Source organism: Phyllopteryx taeniolatus, chromosome 7 (genome assembly GCF_024500385.1).
Source record: "Phyllopteryx taeniolatus isolate TA_2022b chromosome 7, UOR_Ptae_1.2, whole genome shotgun sequence".
Lineage (NCBI taxonomy): Eukaryota > Metazoa > Chordata > Actinopteri > Syngnathiformes > Syngnathidae > Phyllopteryx > Phyllopteryx taeniolatus.
In genome coordinates, this window is record NC_084508.1 from 2651730 (window position 1) to 2671757 (window position 20028).

The 20028-nt window shown below is 42.9% G+C and overlaps 3 protein-coding genes across 4 annotated transcripts; all 3 read left to right on the forward strand.

Annotated features, from left to right (window-relative positions):
• The first annotated feature begins 986 nt into the window (after positions 1–986).
• Positions 987–4940, forward strand: LOC133480384 (zinc finger protein 350-like). Its single transcript, XM_061778289.1, has 3 exons — positions 987–1255; positions 1906–2612; positions 2726–4940. The coding sequence occupies exons 1-3, from the start codon at positions 1063–1065 to the stop codon at positions 2963–2965; spliced, it is 1140 nt and encodes a 379-aa protein (XP_061634273.1). The 5' UTR covers positions 987–1062; the 3' UTR covers positions 2966–4940.
• LOC133480382 (oocyte zinc finger protein XlCOF6-like) lies at positions 4680–11826 on the forward strand. 2 transcript variants are annotated; one of them, XM_061778287.1, is made up of 2 exons: positions 4680–4820; positions 8477–11826. In XM_061778287.1, the coding sequence occupies exons 1-2, from the start codon at positions 4787–4789 to the stop codon at positions 10414–10416; spliced, it is 1974 nt and encodes a 657-aa protein (XP_061634271.1). In that variant the 5' UTR covers positions 4680–4786; the 3' UTR covers positions 10417–11826. The 2 variants fall into 2 exon arrangements, with proteins under 2 accessions (XP_061634271.1, XP_061634270.1); XM_061778286.1 differs by lacking the exon at positions 4680–4820 and adding an exon at positions 6782–7240.
• A 151-nt stretch (positions 11827–11977) lies between these two features.
• Positions 11978–18431, forward strand: LOC133480383 (gastrula zinc finger protein XlCGF57.1-like). The gene is made up of 2 exons (XM_061778288.1): positions 11978–13390; positions 15431–18431. The coding sequence occupies exons 1-2, from the start codon at positions 13198–13200 to the stop codon at positions 16780–16782; spliced, it is 1545 nt and encodes a 514-aa protein (XP_061634272.1). The 5' UTR covers positions 11978–13197; the 3' UTR covers positions 16783–18431.
• Positions 18432–20028: the final 1597 nt, after the last annotated feature.

Sequence of the window (20028 nt, forward strand, 5' to 3'; positions counted from 1 at the left end):
ACCATTCAACTTCCTCATCCCAAGATTCAGGACTTTCAGGAAACCCTTTTTTCCACATTCCAAAATGTCCCCGTTTTGCCACAATTATGCATTTTCACAAAATTAACCTAGTAAGAGACACTTTACATTTTCAGAGGAAGTTTTCCAGTGGGCGTGGCTTCTGGGATGTGAGTGGGCGTGGCTATGCGGTGCAAATGAGAGGATAGTCCAGGAAGACGAGTGATCACAAGCGCTTTGTATCGCGATTAGAGAGTGGGCCCACGCCCAGCAGCGAGATCCAACAGGGGTGTGTCGACAGTCTAGGCGTGTTTCCCCACCTTTGTTGATCCAAGGCACATATAATATCCAATTTAAATAAAACAATCTCCCATCGAATTGACTCCAGAATACCTGTTATGTGAGTATCCAGAAATATGTAATTACCATAAAATCACGCTGAATGGCCTAAAATTGCTCAAACAAAAGTGGGTGGCTGGTCAATAGTAGCCAAAAAATCCACTCAAGCAAGAGTACTGTTGCTTGAGACAACTTTAGGCTTGAGAATATGACTCAAGTAAAAGTAAAAAGAAGTCCTCCAAATACGAAGTATTCAGTGAAAAAAAAAAAAAAAAAACTGAGTAACTGGGGAGTTGTTTCTGATCAATTATTTGTAATCAGTATCAAACGCACCAAAGTATAAAATAGCAATGTGATAATTCGGACATTGCCCATCAATGTCGCTTTAACTAAAATATTCACAATAATAAATTAAATATTTATAAAATAATCAGCCACTAGAAAAAGGTTTAAAATTAGCCGGTTTTTTTTTACTTTTTAAAAAAGTTTTTGTTTCTTTTTATTAAGTTCCAAAAGAGTTTTTGTCCGCTGAACTGTCGATATTTTTTAGGCATACAGACAGACTACCGTGGAAAGAAATGTGTGGGTAATGTAGTCCTTTTTCTTGCGTGTCGCCTACAATTGACGTCACAACGCAGCGCCAACGTTCCCGCCCTCTACAGCCAGACATCGGCGGACGTTAGCGACACACAGCTAAGCAGAGAGTGACTGTGATTGTGTCCCAAAATGTGTAAAGTCCGAATTCTGAGAACGTTGGTGAAGCAGCGGCTAAACGTGGCCGTCGAAGAAATATTTGAACTGTTTGAGAGGACGATAGCCGAGTACGAGGAGGAACTTAATCGAAGCAAAGAGGAGAAAGAACGCCAACGCCAACTCCTGGACGCTCTTCTCAATCCTCATGTTCGACTCCACAGAGCAGGTTTGGATACCTTTACCATTATTACATTTGCACCATGTATGTAAATAACGTGTAGCTGTATTCAAATGTCAACGACGTCCATCTCCGTGAAGTCTTTGGGAATTAACGTCACACAGGGCTCAACGTTGCTCATTGGTTATTGTCAAACAATACATTTGCCCCATAGAAATGAATTGAAATGCCATTAGCCCCCCCCCCCCCCACCAAAAAAAAAAAAAAAAAAACATTTTCTTACGTGTTTTTAATAAAGAAAAGTTGCAACGTATTTTTTTAGCATTAACATTTGACATTAACATTAACACTGTGCTTCATTGAACATAGGCTGTCCCAAAAGTCACTAGACTAAGCTGTCAAATGCTGATGGCGTCAAGTCTGCCCGAATCATTCCAGAAAGCAAATAGGAAGAAAAAAAGGAAATGTATAGTGACATAGGACAGCAAAAAAAGTATTTGCTTAAATACTGATTAGAGTAAAATTTATTGCACATGAGTTAATGTTAGAAAACAAGCAGTTGTAGATATTTAAATGCAAATTTGTATTGTGCTTAAAAGTCAAATACAACTGAACTGTACTCAACACGTTTACTGTACTTTACTAACCCTTCTCCGGAAGGAATCTTTTGTAATATTTGCTTTGCTTGTGTGGTGCAGACATGCAGCAAGTGTTGGTGGAGAGTCAAGACGAGGTTCTTAGTGCGGAGCCGGAGGGGCCGGTAGAGCCACCCCAAATTAAAGAGGAAAAGGAGGACGTCTGGAGCAGTCGGGATGAGCAGCAACTTCCGAGGCAGGAGGAAGAGGCTGATGTCAACAAGTTCACATTTTCTGGCGTCCATGTCAAGAGGGAAGAGGACGAAGGTGCTTCCTCACAGCTTCGTCACAGTCCAAGTGAGGGGAAGAGAGAAGCTGCTGGAAATCGACACTCACCGGACAACAAGTTCGCTTCGCTATCCGACACGGCCGACATGATGTCCCCGTTGTCCGACACGGATCACAGCGACGACGCCAAAGAGCCCTCGGACGCCAAAGGCGGCAAAAAACGCTTCGTCTGCTCCGAGTGCGGGAGAACCTTCGCATACAAGAAAACGCTGAAAACGCACATGATCATACACACGGGAGAGAAAGATTTTGCGTGTTCGTTTTGTGCCAAAAAATTCTACAGAAAGTGCGACATGAAGATACACATGGCCACGCACACGGACGAGAAACCTTTCAGCTGCGTGATTTGTGCTAAAGGATTCTCTCTGAGGAAATACTTGATGATACACATGAAAACGCACACCGGCGAGAAACCTTTCACCTGCTCCGTTTGCGCCGAAGTTTTCACCAGCACGCAATGTCTCGTGCTCCACGCGAGGCAACACGTGACGACAGAGGGCGACGGAAATCACTTCAGCCGCTCAGAGTGCGGCAAAACGTTCGTCGGTAAGGGAACAGTTTCACCCGGGGTGACGATTTGAAAGCGCACATGGGCGAACACAGCGGGGAGAAGACGTTCAGCTGCCACGTGTGCGATAAAAGATTCACGCATAAGAAGAACATGATGATACACTTGAGGACGCACACGGGGGAGAAGGCGTTCGTTTGCGACGCGTGCGGTCAGAGATTCTCGTCTAAGTATCAGCTGGACAAACACCGGTGCGCCGGGATGGATGCCGCAGCCGTTTCGATGCATTCTGAAGCGACGGTCAAACGAGTTGACGAGTTGAGGTGAGAGCAACATATCGTCGGTGTCGGGCGCAATCCTTGCGATCTCCAAAATCGTTCAGGAAATCAAATGAAACGGAATTGCCACGCGTTGCATTGTCCGAGTTTATAATCCTGTCATATACTGGTGCCCACCTGCATCAGCACAACGCCACCACAAAATCATGTTCAGTCACTAATTTAATAGCGAAGAAAATTGCTGACTTACTACGCTCTCTTGATTGAAACGGTAGGACAATAATCATTTTTAATACCCCCACAAAAAGCAAACAATCATCTTCCCAAACTCTTTCGCAAAGGTTGCAAAGAGCCAAGAGTAAGTCATTAAATAATCTTACTGCACATTTGCAGCTGAAGCATTTACAGCTCTCCATTTTTAACAAAACAGGCTTACTCAAATATGTCTAACGTAACTATTTTCGCTCGTTATTGTCTTTTAAAAAATATATATCCAGACTTTGAATCTTGAGGTGACATAATGCCGCACAGCTCCTGCAGTGTGAGAGAAGAGGCGGAGTTTTGACACTTCTCAGACGCGTTCAAGAGTTACCGGTAATGGTTTGGCGCTCAAGCTAATTTCAACACTTTATTTTGGATAATAATGCATAAAGTAAGTATAAGATGTGGGGACAGACCAACAGGATCAATTTGTGGGGGTATTAAAAAAACAAAACAAAAACAAAACATTTACCGTATGTGAGGTTTCCGCCCGACAGCGACGGAATACCTTTCGGGTCAATATCACGCTGAAGTGCCTTTGGCGTCCGCATCAAAATCACTCCGTCATCATGAAAATGTAGCAGAATATTGAAACTCTTCAAGTCTTATTAGAAGTGACCAAACTCTGCACACATCAGTACAATGAGAAGTCTCGTAAATTCTCTTTCCTTGACTTTGTACCAAACCTTTTTTCAGTGGATGTATGTGATATTTTGATATAGGTTTGTTGTCCACAACTAGTTATTTGATCAACTAAGTCATTTTGATCTCGTATATTCTTTTTTCACAATCATATCGAACATTTTGCATGCGTCTTTGAAATTGCTGTCCACCCTGTCATTATGGGGTTACTGTCCCTTTAAGAAAGCCTTTGACGCCCATCATTTTGTCTTTCTGCAATGGAGGTTGAAACAGCGAATAGTTGCAGATTAAGTATTTATTTACACTTGAATTTCGTAATTGTCATATTATGTGTAGTTGGATGTCGTGGTTAACATGTCCACTCTGTCACAGTGAAATATCAGTTGATGTAAAAACCTTTTAGAGATTAGAAATCTACTTTTTCAAGCAGCCGGCTTCCTAACTGAATCAAGTGACGTTCCACCAGGTGCTAGTTAAATGCTAACATCAGCCAAAAATGTCCACCCTGTCATTCACCATTTCATGTACGGCGTCTGTTTGCAGTTAATTAAAAAGAAAAAAAATATGGGCGCTTGACCAATATGCATTTCTAAAAGCATAACGTTGACTTAATACAATGAATATGAACTTGAATGGAAAATGTAAACTTTCAATTAAAGGGAAGTCTTCAATTAAAGGCACCTTAAGGTGATATTGACTCACTCAGAACAAGTTGGGAAAAATTGGCCTTTGGGTGAAAGTTCAAGGCGGACGAAAGGCCCGCCGCCGCACCTCGGGCGACCGAGCTGTCGCGCAGTGTGTGGCGTTCTGCGACCGTCAGCCGCTCGTTTTTCTGCAGCTTGGAGTGTGAACCGCGGGTGGACGGACCGAGACATGTCCTAGTTCAATTGGAATTGCTATTTAGTATTTTAATGAGTCCGCTTGATCATGAAGTTGACATTATTGCGGGGCGCGGCATCAATGTTTGATGATCCATTGGAGGATTCACCGTGAACAAGCGGGTAAGAGCGTCTATTTGTCACTGCTTGCAGCTTTAATCTGTAATATTGTTTCTTTGTACTTGCGTGATTATTGTCTGTGCCTTTTTAGTTTTTATTAAAGGAGCCTTGTTGCCTTGGCCAGTTTTGAGTGGCTCACCTTTTGTTCGTTTTAATTGTTTGCGTAGAAGTACTAAGTTAGGTGAAGCTTACATATCTTGCATACACACACATATATATATATATATATATATATATATATATTTATTTTTTTATTTTTTTTTTTTATTTTTACTTTTTTAAATTCCTCTATGAATGAGGTTAAAATGTTTTTTTTTAAATGTGTATACATTTATCTCAAGTGGTTGATTCATTTATTTGTAAATAAAAATAACACACAAATTAATTTGTTTTATATTGTTAAAATTCACTATTTTACATACATATTTGAACTTTCGTCACCTACGATTGTTTTAAGAATCAAATGTTGCCCGTTTCTAGTCCAGTTAGACTTGAACTTTTTTACACCAAATAAAAAAAAAAAAAAACTCTCCAAGTATGACCAACATTAAAATAGTAAAGTAGTAAGCCTAAGAGTTAATAAAAACAAGACACATTTTTTCCTCCTTAAAGTATATTTAAATATTATTGTAAGCAAATAAAAGTTTGAACAATAGCACTGCACTTAAATATAGAAAACTAAAAACTGTACTTAAGTAATGATTCAATTGAAATGTATCGCACGTGAAAGTTAATTAAAAATCTTACCTAAATTAAAAAACAGACAGTTAAAAATGAAATGAAAATGTATTGAAAATAGGACAAAGATTAGTTATTAAACATTTGGGGCCTCATATCACTTGTGACAATAAACATTGGCTGAGATGCATCAAACGGACGTCCTGTAGGGAAATAGGGGCACGGTTTATGCAGATTGCAGCTTGCGGGCACGAGCCTGTCGTTCAGAATGAATTCTGATTCACTGGCATACAGTACGTACGGTGGTGTGAAGAAAATTGGCTGGTACGCACATGTTATGAAACTGACAGTGATTTTGCGAGTGGGAGCGTTTCTACTAATAAATATTGTCTAATACTGATACTGACACTGCTCTAATAAATACTCCCTAAACACAGAGCGCTCAACTCTACTGATAATGTACTTTTCAACATATAAAACCACATTGACTTAGACTCCCAAATACAATGTTTCCATGAAGAGTTCAAAACATAATCTGAACAATAAAACAGTATATGTTTGTGTTGGCGGCACGGTGGACGACTGATTAGAGCGTCAGCCTCACAGTTCTGAGGACCCGGGTTCAATCCCCGGCCTCGCCTGTGTGGAGTTTGCATGTTATTCCCCGTGCCTGCGTGGGTTTTCTCCGGGCACTCCGGTTTCCTCCCACATCCCAAAAACATGCATTAATTGGAGACTCTAAATTGCCCGTAGGCATGACTGTGAGTGCGAATGGTTGTTTGTTTCGATGTGCCCTGCGATTGGCTGGCAACCAGTTCAGGGTGTACCCCGCCTCCTGCCCGATGACAGCTGGGATAGGCTCCAGCACGCCCGCGACCCTAGTGAGGAGAAGCGGCTCAGAAAATGGATGGATGGATGGATGAACTTCAAAGTTAAATACCGCTACTGTTCTGGGGCAGTGATTCCGTCGCTTAACGCTAGAGGGAGCCCGTTTAAAAGCTTCAATTTTATGTAAACGTCTCTAAAATAATGGACAAGAAAAGTCATTCTCAAATTGTGGTATGAATGCTCTCTCTGGTGGTACTCAAAATAATTGCTTTTGTACAGTTCAATTGTGTTTAACTTTGAAGTTCAATGTGTTTCCATTTGTTCTTTAACAACTGTTTATTTATAAGTAGGAAAATAACGGAAAGTATTTTCTTAACTCAACAACTTTGTTAAAATAAAGGTGTCACCACACTTTTAGGCCAAACATTCATTCTTCAAACCATTGTACTTGGTGTTATTGAAAAATAAAGTAACATAAGGGCACTGATAAAGCTAAATTAAATGAAACACATACCTAAATAAACACACCGTAAAGTTCAAAAAGAAACAGCGGAAGAAAGATATTTGTAGCGAGATGCAAGCAAATCCGGAAGATGGCAGCAACGCGTCGCCGTGCATTGCCCACTTCCGCAAAGCCAGCGCCGAAGAAGAAAAAGCCGGAAGTTAGCGCCACATCGCTGATCTGGGGAGAGCTAGCGTCATTTGGACGCTGTGGGGGGAAAAAATGTGTAAAGTGAGGATGTTGCGAGAGCTGGTGAAGCAGCGACTCAACGTGGCCATCGAGGAGATCTTCGAACTATTCGACGAAACCCTAGCGGAGTACGAGGAGGAACTTTGTCGCACGAAAGCGGAGAACGTGCGACAACGCGAACTCCTGGATGCTGTTCTCAAACCTCAAGTTGGAGTCCACTCAACAGGTTTGCTGGACCGTTTTCATCTCACGTGTTCAACAGCTAGGAACTTGTTTCGCTTGTTTTCCGCTGACGTGTTGCCAAGTCGGAGATGGGAAGACTGGCGTAATGGCGAACTGGAACTAATTCGCGATGAGTTGTAGTCCGCCATTGCGAGCCAGCCACCATTTTGACTGGCGCTAGCTCACCTGCTTTTCACGGCATCGGAAGGTATGTGCTCCTTTCTGACACACAAATGTGAAATCTCACGCCCCCCACCCCGTCCCCCCTTGTGTAAAGACTGCGGTCAAGTCTCATGGGAGTCTCACTGAAAACCTCATTCATTATTGCAAAACCAAACGTCAAAAAAAAAAAAAAAAAAAAAAATCTGACACGTCTCTTCCATTGCCTCTGATTAAATTGTAATAATCCTAAATAATATTTGCAGCGTGCTTTTCGTGACAGTTTTTTTTTTTTTAAATAAATAATGTTTGTAAACAGTAAGCGCCAGGGTCAATTATCCAGTCCCTCAATGATGACGTTAACAATGTCTGAATGTCTATTTTCGGAATCCATTTACCTGTTGAAATGTAATTTATGTAACTGCCTTCCCGGCAGTTTAACGTCATCACATCTAAGGCTGGACGATATGGCAATCCATTCACGCTAACGCTCTAATATCACGATATACGCACAAGTGTAAAAATGGGAATGGGAGTGCTTTTGAATGGGTTATCTAGTCCAAAATAAGGATAACAATAGACAAAGAAATAAAAACAAATAATAATTAAACAGATATTTTGTGTACTTTTGAGAACATTATTCATACAGATGTTTTGACTCCAAACAATAAGTTAACACTTGACAGTGCAAACAAACACAAATGAGATTACTGATATTATATTCATACACTTTTGAGTTTATAGGCCTCTCCTGACGGTTGCGATAACGAGCGGATTCATTTCTGGTTATTGGACGTGCTCTGTAGCTGTTAGATTATTTTCTTTCGAGACGCTTATTAATTTACCTGCTAATTTGCTGATCGTAATTGGTTAGTGGTTACTGTCCGCTGTAACGCGCTTCCAGCCAGATTTTTTTGTGAAAAGTGTACTGTAGCACCGAAGCTGTTATGCTATTTTCATTTTTTAACAACCATTTTAATGGTTGTTCATGTTGAGATTGTTGCAATAGTCCAAGTGGGCGGTAATGTCAGTGCTCAAATGCCAGAATCTAATCACATGCAGTGTCTCTTGTGTGCTGCAGACATCCAGCAGGTGTTGGTGGAGCATCAAGAAGAGGTTCTTTCGGCGCAGCGGGAGTGGCGCGCCAATGTGGAGGAGGAGCTACCAGAGCCCCCTCGCATAAAAGAGGAAGCGTGGAGCAGTCGGGATAGCGAGCGGCTTCCGGCGCTGGAGGATGAGGAGGCTGACGTGACCGCCTTTGCGTTGACCGGCGGCGGCGTGGCCGTGAAGAGTGAAGACGACGGCGGCGGTGAAGCTCTGCGGCTTCATCGCGGTCAAAGCGAGCGCAGCAGAAAAGCAGATGGAGGAGGATCAGACATGGACGGCATGATGTCGCACTCTTCCGAAACTGATCACAGCGACCACGGCGAAGAAACTTTGGTTCAGAACTCCCAAAGGGATACCGCACACCACGCAGACAACAAACAGTTCAAGTGCTCTGAATGCGGCAAAAGGTTCGCGCACAAGGGAAGTTTGAAAATCCACATGATCACGCACACGGGAGAGAAACACTTCGCTTGCTCCTTTTGTGCCAAAACCTTCTACTTAAAGCATCACATGAACAGACACATGCGAATTCACACGGGGGAGCATCCCTACTCCTGCTCGGTTTGCGCTAAGGGCTTCCGAGATAAATACAAACTCATCAACCACATGAGGACGCACGCGGCTGAGAAACCTTTCGCCTGCTCGGTTTGTACGAAACGTTTCTCTAGTCGGGAATGTCTGGCGTTGCACGTGACGACACACGCGGCAGAGAACGCTTCGGCCTCGAGCGGCGCCCGTGCTGTTCCGTCCCAAGTCGCTAGCAACTTTGCCTCGCTTTCGGACGTGGACGACGATGACGGCGACGCGATGTCTCCCTCTTCTGATACGGATCACAGCGACGACGCCAGTAAGAAGCCCGAAGGCGACGGCGACAGCAATGACTTCATCTGCTCCAAATGCGGGAAAACCTTTTACCACAAGGGGCATCTGAACAGACACATGATAACGCACACCGGGGAGAAACCTTTCGGTTGTTCGTGTTGCACCAAACGATTTACCCGCAAGTCCGATCTGAAGGTACACGTCCAGGTCAAACACACAGGCGACAAGCCCTTCGAATGCAGCGTTTGCGCCAAAACGTTCCCCGTCAAGAGATATCTGATCACGCACATGAGAAAGCACAACGCCGGTCTCCCGTTTAGCTGCCCGGCGTGCGGGAAAGGTTTCTCTGCGAAAGAAGAATTGGAAACGCACGTGGCGACGGACGCCGAATGCGGAGGATCGCAAGCGGACGACACGACGCCGCACTCTTCGGAACCGGACCGCAATAAGAGCGCCAAACGCGACGCCACGCAACACACGGGCTTCATCTGCTCCGAGTGCGGCAAGTCGTTCGTCCAGAAGGCCACGTTGAACCGACACATGCGAATCCACACCGGGGAGAAACCTTTCGGCTGCACGGTTTGCGGCAAACGCTTCTCCCGAAACGGCGATTTGACCATCCACGTGAGAACGCACTCGGCGGACAAACCTTTCAACTGCACGCTGTGCGCCGAGTCCTTCTCCCTCAAGCACTACCTGAACGTGCACATGAAGAGACACTTTGCCGACAAGCCGTTCGCTTGCTCCGTGTGCGCCAAACGCTTCAACACCAAAGCGCACCTGAAGACGCACATGAAGAGGCACACGGGGGAGAAACCCTTCAGCTGCGAAGTGTGCGGCCGCTGCTTCTTCTGCAAGCGCGACGTCAGGACGCACATGCGGACGCACACCGGGGAGAAACCCTTCACGTGTCCCGTGTGCAAAAAAGGCTTCTCCACCAAAACGTACGTCTCCATGCACATGAGGACACACACCGGGGAGAGGCTGTTCAGCTGCGACGCCTGTCATAAAAGATTCACCTTTAAGACGCAAGTCTACAGTCACGTGTGCACCGGCTACAAAAACAGCAATAACGACACTGCGGGAATTTAAACGCTGTGACAGACTGTAAATCTCTTTCACGTACCGCAGTGCTTTGTAGATATTTGTTAAACGTGTTGGCAGCAGGTTGGCGTAGCGGTTATGCCAGCTGACCTGCGTTGAAAAGCAGAGTACACACTCAACTGGTCAATTATAGAGACAGACAATCCTAACAAACCTGAACAAAATCTGGCAAATATGTGATTAAAATCATGTAGAAAGGTGCAAAAAAAAAAAACTGAATCCGGCAAACCAATCTAACAAAAACATGAACAAAAGTGTTTCCAAAAATGGAAAACAAAAATCAGACAATAATCTGTTGTTATTGTTATTATTATTTTTAAAGGAGACAAAAGTACAAAAAAAAAACAGACAGGGACAAAAGAGACAAAGATTTAACAAAAAAAGACAATAAATCATAAAAAGAAATTTACAATACCACACAAAAATATGCCGAATTTAGGATTTTTTTTAATAAATTGGGCAAAAGCGTCGATTTTTTTTTAAAGAAAGCATGAAAAGAAAATTTCAAAATCCGACGAACAAACAAGAGTAAAGAAAGTACAAAAATATTACAAGAATCAGACAGACTTTTCTGTGTGATTTTTAAAAAGCAGACAAAAAAAATATAAAAGTATATAAAAAAAACTGACACAAATCTGGCAAAAAATACAGCAAAAACTTTGACAAAAACAAGTTCAAATCAAGCAAAAAATGGGGGCTAACTGATACAAATGTGATTTAAAAAAAAACAAAAAACAGACAAGTAATAACCTATAAAAAGCTTACAAAAACTTGGAAAACATGACCATTAAAAAGCAGACCCCCCCCCAAAAAAAAAGTACAGAAAGCTGGCAAAAATAGCAGAAAAAACATTTGGGCTTGGGAAAAAAATTTAACAAACTTAAAACAAAAAGGCAACAAATATAAACATGATGAAAGTCAGACACAAAATGATAACACTGCTGTAAATAAACTCCGGCGGGGGTGTGAGTGTGAACGCTTGTTTGTCTCTGTGTGCCCTGCAAGTGGCCGCCCGAATGAGGACAAGCGCAAAACAAAATCCGACCCCGTGTGTCCGTATTAAGCGTACATCAAACTCATGTCACCTTGTGTTCTCATTTGATATTTTTATATCTATAAATGTGTGTCATGGATGTCATCCCACTGTCAGTATACTGTAAGAAATAGCTGAAAGTATAACTCGCATCAAAGCTCATGATGTGTCCTTACGCTTCCTGTAGTTTTACTTGGTTTTAGTTGGATTTTACATTGACTTAACATCTCTTTGTCCTCGTACGACTTTTTTAGAATGTTACCTGAAACGTTGCCTGTACAGTTAATGTTTATGATGGTGACAGCCTGGAGCAAATTAAAAGAAAGGCATTTAAAAAAACAAAACAAAAAAAAAAAAGCAAAGTAGTTGTGGGTTAACGATGACTTTTTTTTTTTACTGTCTTTTGAGTGTTGGGTTTCTCAATTCAGGCTTAAATGTAAAAGAAAAAATAATAATAATAATCCACCACTTATGAGTTAAATTTAGACTGCACATAACTATTATACAAAGGCATGAATAGCACATAATTAACTAATTATGTTTATGAAGTACGTCACGTGGTCACAAGAACGCACGCTCAGTTACCACCGCACTTTACTGTTTTTCATTTTCATCGACTCCAGGTGTTTTTCATACAAATATTTACTGTTCGACTACAACGTTAAAAGTATGTCAGTGATAGAAGATACGTTCTGCCTTGCGTACAATTTCCGCTTATGTGAAGTAAAAAAAAAATAATTTTTAAAAAAGGCAAAAAAATCGGGGGACAAAACTGTCAAAAATATGAAGACAATCCTGCAAAAAAGAACACATTTTTGTAAAACTGATACAAGTCTAATAAACACTTAAAAATTATATATTTTTTTAAATACAAAAAACAAAAATTAGACAGATCATGCAAAACAACAGACAAATCTGACCCGATCTTGCAAATAAAAAACTGACTAAACTTAAAACAAAATGCAACAAAAATGCATAGTATTTTTAAAGCAAACTAAAATACTAGTCTGACAAAAAAGGTGACAAAAATCAGGGAAAAACCCTGGCAAAACTAGAAAATCTGGTAAAACGAACAGAAATCTGACAATAAATTACAAAGTGTGCCAACTGGCAAAATAATCTGACAAAAACAACCTCAAAAAAATAAAAAGATTTTAAAAAGCATACAAAAAATGTGACAATAAACAGAAAGGTCTGATATGTGCTGAAAAATAGACAAGAATCTGGCACACAAAAAAACATGGCAGAACTGATAACAATCCTGCAAACTTGAAACAAAAATCTGTTAATAAGAAAATGTGACAAATGCAAAAATAATTTAAAAAAAATAATAATACAAAAAGATTTTAAAAAGCATACAATAACAAGACTATGAGATTAAACACAAACGCATGAGAAAAATCAGGCAAAGCTGTAAGAATCTGACAAAACCTTACAAAAAATGACAATTTACAAAAGCAGACCAAATAATTACCCAAACCTGGCAAATAATATACTCAGAGCTGACAACTCGAGAAAAAAACTGAAAAAATGGGGAGAAAATAACTGCTAAAATGTGATAATTGACGTCATCGAGAAACGCCGCGCTCACCAACTGTTGCTGTAATGACCGAGCGCAACCTGTAGATGGCAGCCGCGCCGCCTCCCTCTTAAAAGTCACCACCGAAGAAGAATGAAAGGCGGATGTTGGCAACACGTTGCTAGTTGGGCTAGCTAACGCGAGCGGAAGCGCGAAAATGTGCAAAGTGAGAATGTTGCGAGAGTTGGTGAAGCAGCGGCTGAACGTGGCCGTCGAAGAGATTTTCCAACTCTTCGAGAGAACCATCGCGGACTACGAAGAGGAACTTTGTCGCACCAAAGTGGAGAACGAGCGACAACGCCAAATTCTGGACGCTGTGCTCAAGCCTCAAGTTGGATTACGCGCATCGGGTTTGTCATCAAGTTCGTTTTTCATGTTGCATGGCCCACTTTTTTAAATTATTTTTTTATTTTTTCTTTGACTAATTTGTTCCAGTCGGCCGTTGCGGCCACAATTTCGATTTGCGTGTCTGCATTACGGTCATCCCATTGTCGTTTTAAACGACGTCATTATGCTGGCAATCAGAAGCTGATTCAGTCAAATTCATGTCTTCCTGTGTTTATTCCCCTAAAATTGGTCACACGACAACACCGTAAAGACAACGTGGGGAAAAAAACGTGTTTTGAAATCTTTGCAAAAAATAAAGTCAAAGTAACCCACATCGTGCGGGAAACCCTCACTGGTATCCATCCTCACCGTATAAGATTTGTTTTGAAATTGCACTCAAACTATGGCAATATTTAATATTCATCAGCGAGACCAGTAGGAGTCAATAAAGTATTTATCCAACAATCATAATAATAGTTATTGTTATGGCTGAAGGGTGTTGTAGCAATGAAAGTGAACCAGCAATATGGTAACCAATGTGACGTCATGGGAAAACATTCGGTGCTGAGTCTTCTGGTCTCAAAAACATTTTTCTTAAAAAAATGTGTCAAGTTTAAAAGGAGCTAAGGTCAAAACAGCATTCTGGTGCTGTAAATGCAAAGAAAAGAAAGAGAGAGACAAAAAAAAACAGAAGTCCGACTGAGACTTTTGAGGTCGAGTAAAAATCTTTGAAGTATCAAAAATTTGATAAGTCCTTTGATGTCGGGAAATGGCAACCTCCAGAATTCTGCGTTTTGAATTGAAACTGGGCCATTGATGTGAATCGTATAGATCCGATGATTTTTCCTTGGGGGGTCGCCATCGTCATAGGCTGTTTCGTACCCAATCAACGCTGGCAGCCAGATCCATTACACACACGCACGCACACACGTCATTTCTGAATATTACTCCGCGGCGGACGAATTTGCGAGCGCATCGGCCTGACGTTCCGCCTGGATAAGTCACAGGAGTTGACGAGACCAGAAAAAAACACTTTCGCCGCTTCTGCTGTTAAGAAGTAACGGTACTTTTACTCCGTTACAATTATCTAAATGTCGCTCGCTACTTTTATTTATCAATTATTGATTATCAACTATTTCGTGCGGGAGACAACGACTTTAGACTTCCGCATTGTGCGATGTTTCTAATTTAGCGCGAGTGACGTTTAAGTCTATTTCACCAATCAAACGACACAAGAAAGTCACATGACATCACACAACGTCTTCTATTGGGCTTCACGGGCATAGGTGTTAACACTAGATAAGCCAGCCCCGCTGATCGTTGTGCCTACGTGGCGGCCATGTTGGGAAGGTCGTCGTTACCATGAAGGCAACGGCGCGCAACTCGTCGTGTTTACATTTAGACGAACAAAAACAACAGCTTTCATGTTTTTTTTTTGTCAGCCATCTTCTGGTGAGAGGCGGGGTACACCCTGAACTGGTCGCCAGCCAATCGCAGGGCACATAGAAACAAACAACCTTTCGCACTCATGTTCAGACCTATGGGCAATTTAGTCTTCAATCAACCTACCATGTATGTTTTTGTTTTGGGATGTGGAAGGAAACCGGAGTACCCGGAGAAAACCCACACAGGCACGGGGAGAACATGCAAAGTCCACACAGGCGGGGCCGGGATTTGAAAAAAAATCTGAAGTTACTCACTATTTACTCAGTACTCGAGTAATTATTTCACTCTACTTTTTACTCAAGTAATTTTTTTGGAGGAGTATCACATTATTGTCAAGTAACAGTATTCTTACTTGAGGCATCAGGTGCTGGTGGACATGGGCCTGGCTCAAGTTGGAGCCCAAAACAAAAAAGCAAAGTGGTGTTTGCATGTCTGTGCCTGTGCCTGTTTGCTGTAGTCTGGAATGACACAGGAATCCAAATCGATCCTAAACGTGAGATTTCGACGTCGAAGGCTCTGGCTTCACGTCGCCGACTGCTTCGGTCACAATGTTGTTGTCGTTTCAAATGATATTGAATTGCGATGCATCGAATAATCAATATTTTTGTGTCCATCAGACATCCGGCAGGTGTTGGTGGAGAGCGAAGAAGAGGCTCCCTCTGAGCGGCAGGAGGATCCAGCAGAGCCCTCCGACATTAAAGAGGAAGATGAGGAGGGCAATTGTACCGTCGTCACCGTGAAGAGTGAAGACGACGGCGCTCGACGCGGTGAGCAAAACCGAGACGGCGGAAGCTCGGAAGCCGAAGCTGACAGCCGCTTTGCTCCGCTGTCCGACACGGACGACGCGATGTCGCCGTCTTCCGACACCGACCACAGCGACGACACCAAAGAACCTTCGGACACTAAAGGTGACAACAATCCGTTAACGTGCAGCCAGTGTGGGAAAGTGTTTGTCCAGAGGGGAAACTTGAACAGACACATGAGAACGCACAGCGGAGAGAAACCGTTTGCATGTTCGTACTGCACGAAGAGCTTCACCAGGAAATCCGATTTGAAGGTACACGTGCAGGCAAAACACACCGGCGAGAAACCTTTCAACTGTGACATTTGCGCTAAAAAGTTCTCCGTGAAGAAATACTTGATGATACACATGAGGACACACTCTCTGGATAAACCTTTCGCCTGCTCAGCCTGCGCCGCAGGTTTCTCGACAAAAGCCGAACTGGAAGCGCACGGCGACGGCGAGCGCTGCGGCGGATCGCGAGCGGACGCGGACGACGCCGCGTCGCACTCTTCCGAGACCGAACCACCTCACAAGACGCCTAAAGGCGAGCCGACGCAGGCCGCCTACAACGCGCAGTGCATCTGCGCCGAATGCGGCAAAACGTTCACCCTGAAGGGAACTTTGAAACGACACATGCGCACGCACACCGGAGAGAAACCCTTCAGCTGCGCCGTGTGCGCCAAGAGCTTCTCCACCAAGTCCGACATGAAGACGCACGAGGAGACGCACACGGACGAGAAGCCCTTCGGCTGCACCGTCTGCAGCGAGACCTTCTCCCTCAAGCAATACTTGAGGATCCACATGAAGCGACACTTTGCCGACAAGCCTTTCAGCTGCACCGTGTGCGCCAAACGCTTCTTCACCAAAGCGCACCTGAAGACGCACATGCGGACGCACACGGGGGAGAAACCTTTCAGCTGCGAAGTGTGCGGCCGCTGCTTCTTCTGCAAGCGCGACGTCAGTACGCACATGCGGACGCACACCGGGGAGAAACCCTTCACGTGTTCCGTGTGCAAAAAAGGCTTCTCCACCAAAGCGTACGTCACCATGCACATGAGGACGCACACCGGGGAAAGATTGTTCAGCTGCGACGTCTGTCATAAAAGATTCACCTTTAAGTCGCAAGTCAACAGCCACGTGTGTACCGGGGACAAAAAAAGCAATAAAGACGCTGAGGGACTTTAAAGGAGACATTATTTATTTGTTTTAACCTCCAACAATTTAAAACAGTTCACAGGTGTCTTAATAAAAAGTCTCTGAGTTTCTTCAGATGAACTCACCGACTCTTCGCTGAAAAACGCCCAACTGCGTATTTTTGTGCTCTCCGTAACGTCCTCCGATTTCGCCAAAGCCCTCCTTGCCGATAAGTAGTTACCGGTGTCAAGGAAGTAGTGGAGTGATACAAGTACATCTCAATAAATTCCAATATGGTCGAAAGGACCATTGGTTTCAGTACTCCTACATTATATCGATTCATAAAACACTTGGGGAAATACTTCTGTGTCGTTTGGCCAAGGCAGCGCCATTGAGAAAACGGCATAAATGGTGCGGGAAAAAAATGATGTTGCGTGACATCGAGTCCTTGGAAATGAGACGCAACGTCGGCAGTAATTTACAAGTTCAAAATTCAGACGTACTCTAGTTAACATGGTCGTCGAGCAACTGGCAAATGATTTGACTTTCTGTTGCTCGGATTAATGGCACGGGCGTGCGCTTTCCAAGCTGAAATGGATAGCGCCCTCTAGCGCTGACGTTAGCGAGCAGGATAGCCGGTATGTTTCGCTAAATTATTCAGAAATAAGCCAAGCAAACATATGAGACAGACCTGTGAGGAAATGTCCTTCAGGTTTGGGTCCCAGTCTGTCCCTTAGAAGTCGCTGCCACATTTTGCAATCTTCTCTGTACAACTTTTTACCACAATGATCCTCCTCACCTATTTTTTTTTTTTTTTTTAAAGGGAATCCTTAAAAAAAAAACCTGAAACTGTTTGTGGTATAGCTGACGGGAAACTCCAATCACAGCACGTCTTTGTCTTCATTGCCATTTCAGGACGGCCATTGTTAGTCACTTTCTGCCATCCGGAAATATCGTAGCGCTTTTGTTTACAAACAGGAAATGGTCTATGGAACAGGAACATGTGAGCTGGCACGATATCTTATTAACAAATTAACATAGCTAGCCTCAACCCCCCCCCCCTACTAATGTCTTCAAATTTGTGTATTTATGCAGCTTATATCTATACAATTTGAATTATGACCCTTTTTTTACTTTAAGCTAAACTTACTAATAACCAGTAATAAAATGTCAGTAGCAAGTTAACGAGACCTTATTGTGATTATTCCTTTGCTTAACGAGGTAAGGCGATTGAGAACAGTTTCGAATCGAGTGTTCAGTGCCTTGCCCAAGGACACTCCGGCAGTAGACAGTCCAACCAATGAAGATTTGAAAGAAAAAACAAAAAATGCTTGACACGGGTGAAATGATCTTACACAAAACTGAAGAAAAGTCTTGGTAGACAAAGAACATGCATATTTTGCCTTGATTTGAGATGTTCGGTCTTTTGTTTTATTTAGACAATGATGGTATCTATGTATCACTGAGAAACGTAATGAAATGGCTAATTGGAAAGTAGTAATTGCTATTTTTATGGTTGCTATTTCGGGTTTCACCCATGAATATGGGCAATGGTCAACTTTTTTTTGGAGTCATCTCTCGCATGCTAATGCAGAGTACAGCATTTGTTACCGTGACAACCGGTGGCAAAGCCAGGGCTACGGCGCGTTGCCTACGTAGCGACTTTGTTCCAGACCTTTCTAGCGGCTAGTTTAAAAAAAAAAATAAAAAAAAAAAAAGCAGCAAATCTAGGGACTTTTTGTGAGACTCTTGGGACCCGGTTCCTCGCCCAGACTGCGAATGAAAGGCGCTTAACGCTTGCGCAAAGCCGCCGCTGACTAGTTAAACCCTTAAACTGCTGCTTAACCTCGATCACCAGCTCGCTCACAAACAAATTTTTTTTTATATAATGCCCCCTTTAACAAGTGACCCACGCAACATCACTGATTGTGACTTTCCTTTTTGTGTGTCGCCGGGCTAACATTTTATTTTTTTTTCACATTTTTCACCAACTATCTTCTGTTTTTCCGACAGAAATCTCGAAATTCGCTTTTCCAGGCTCTTCACGTTCGCGTGTGCACGCGAGGCTCCTCCTGAAATTCCACCCAACAGGCCGTTGGCCTTCAGCGTTTGTGAGCGGCGTACACGCGCGTTGTGTCATGCAAGTGCAATCTGCCGTGCAGGAGGTCATACTTCGGATATGTGGTGTAAGAATAGAAATATTCGACGTCTATTCTGCCACGCGCAGATAAAGTAAAGTCGCAGTGCAGTCATGTGGCTATTTTAAAATTCTCAATACGTGACACTACTGTGGCATGGATGATGAGTACTGTACACAGGTTTTATGAGTGTGTGTGTTTAAAAGTGGAAATTCCTTCCTGTCCTATCGCAAGCCCACTCCGCTGTAATCAGTAGATTGACGAAGAACCGGGAATAGCTTGGCGAGAGCGCCAAATGTGATAGCGCGGCCCCACAAATAGACCTCCCGAGCCGCCATCCTGACCTCCGCGCTCGCTGGACGCGCTCCAAAAGTCGTCTGTCTCAAGCCCGGGATGCTCCTCATATGGGCACAGTTGCTCCGCAGCCAAGCGTAGAAGCCCCCTCGGTTGGCACCGTCAAGCCCCCGTCCTTAATGAACATCCGAATCCGAGTCAGATGTTTTTTTTTGTTGTTTGTTTTTTCAACCAAGACTGCTGCTCATTAAATGTTTATTATAATTTTTTTTTTTCCCCCATCAACTAATTGACTAGTGGTTCTCTAAACTTTTTACACGAAGTACCACATAAAAAAAAATACTTGGCTCTCCGAATACCACCAACATTAAAATACAGTAGCGTAGTGTTCATCAAAAATGAGGGAGAAGCTTTATTTTAAATATAGAAAAAGGACAAATTTGATTTATAATGATTCCTTAAAACAAACTGGAAACAAACTGTTCGAAAATAATAAACACAACTGTGTTCTACTTAAACGTTAAATACAACTGAACTGAACTTAACAAATGTGTAATAGTGGATTTAAAAAAACTGTTTAAGTCACTGTAGCGTGAGGTTTGAACATTTACTCCAGTAATTCTTTGTTATACCAGTATAGCAGTTTTCAATGTCGCGTTACTGCAAATGATATGCTTACAAATATGTCTAATGACTTCTATTTTTTTTTTTTTACCCCCCCCCTCTCTTGTCATGTCTGGGGCTCTATAGTTTAAATAGTGACGTGCGAAAAAGTCGATAAAACGTCTGCCTTTACGGGCATCGTGCACGGCGCATAATGTCGATCTGCACTTGACCTTGACCGCACGCATGACCCCCATCCCCC

Bases quoted from the DNA above. Each gene is read 5' to 3' on its own strand.
- LOC133480382 (XM_061778286.1), top strand. From the start codon at position 7,048: ATGTGTAAAGTGAGGATGTTGCGAGAGCTGGTGAAGCAGCGACTCAAC. The intron at 7,241-8,476 runs GTTTGCTGGACC...TGTGTGCTGCAG, and splicing joins AGTTGGAGTCCACTCAACAG to ACATCCAGCAGGTGTTGGTG.
- LOC133480384 (XM_061778289.1), top strand. From the start codon at position 1,063: ATGTGTAAAGTCCGAATTCTGAGAACGTTGGTGAAGCAGCGGCTAAAC. The intron at 1,256-1,905 runs GTTTGGATACCT...TGTGTGGTGCAG, and splicing joins TGTTCGACTCCACAGAGCAG to ACATGCAGCAAGTGTTGGTG. The intron at 2,613-2,725 runs CACGTGACGACA...GCGCACATGGGC, and splicing joins TCGTGCTCCACGCGAGGCAA to GAACACAGCGGGGAGAAGAC.
- LOC133480383 (XM_061778288.1), top strand. From the start codon at position 13,198: ATGTGCAAAGTGAGAATGTTGCGAGAGTTGGTGAAGCAGCGGCTGAAC. The intron at 13,391-15,430 runs GTTTGTCATCAA...TGTGTCCATCAG, and splicing joins AGTTGGATTACGCGCATCGG to ACATCCGGCAGGTGTTGGTG.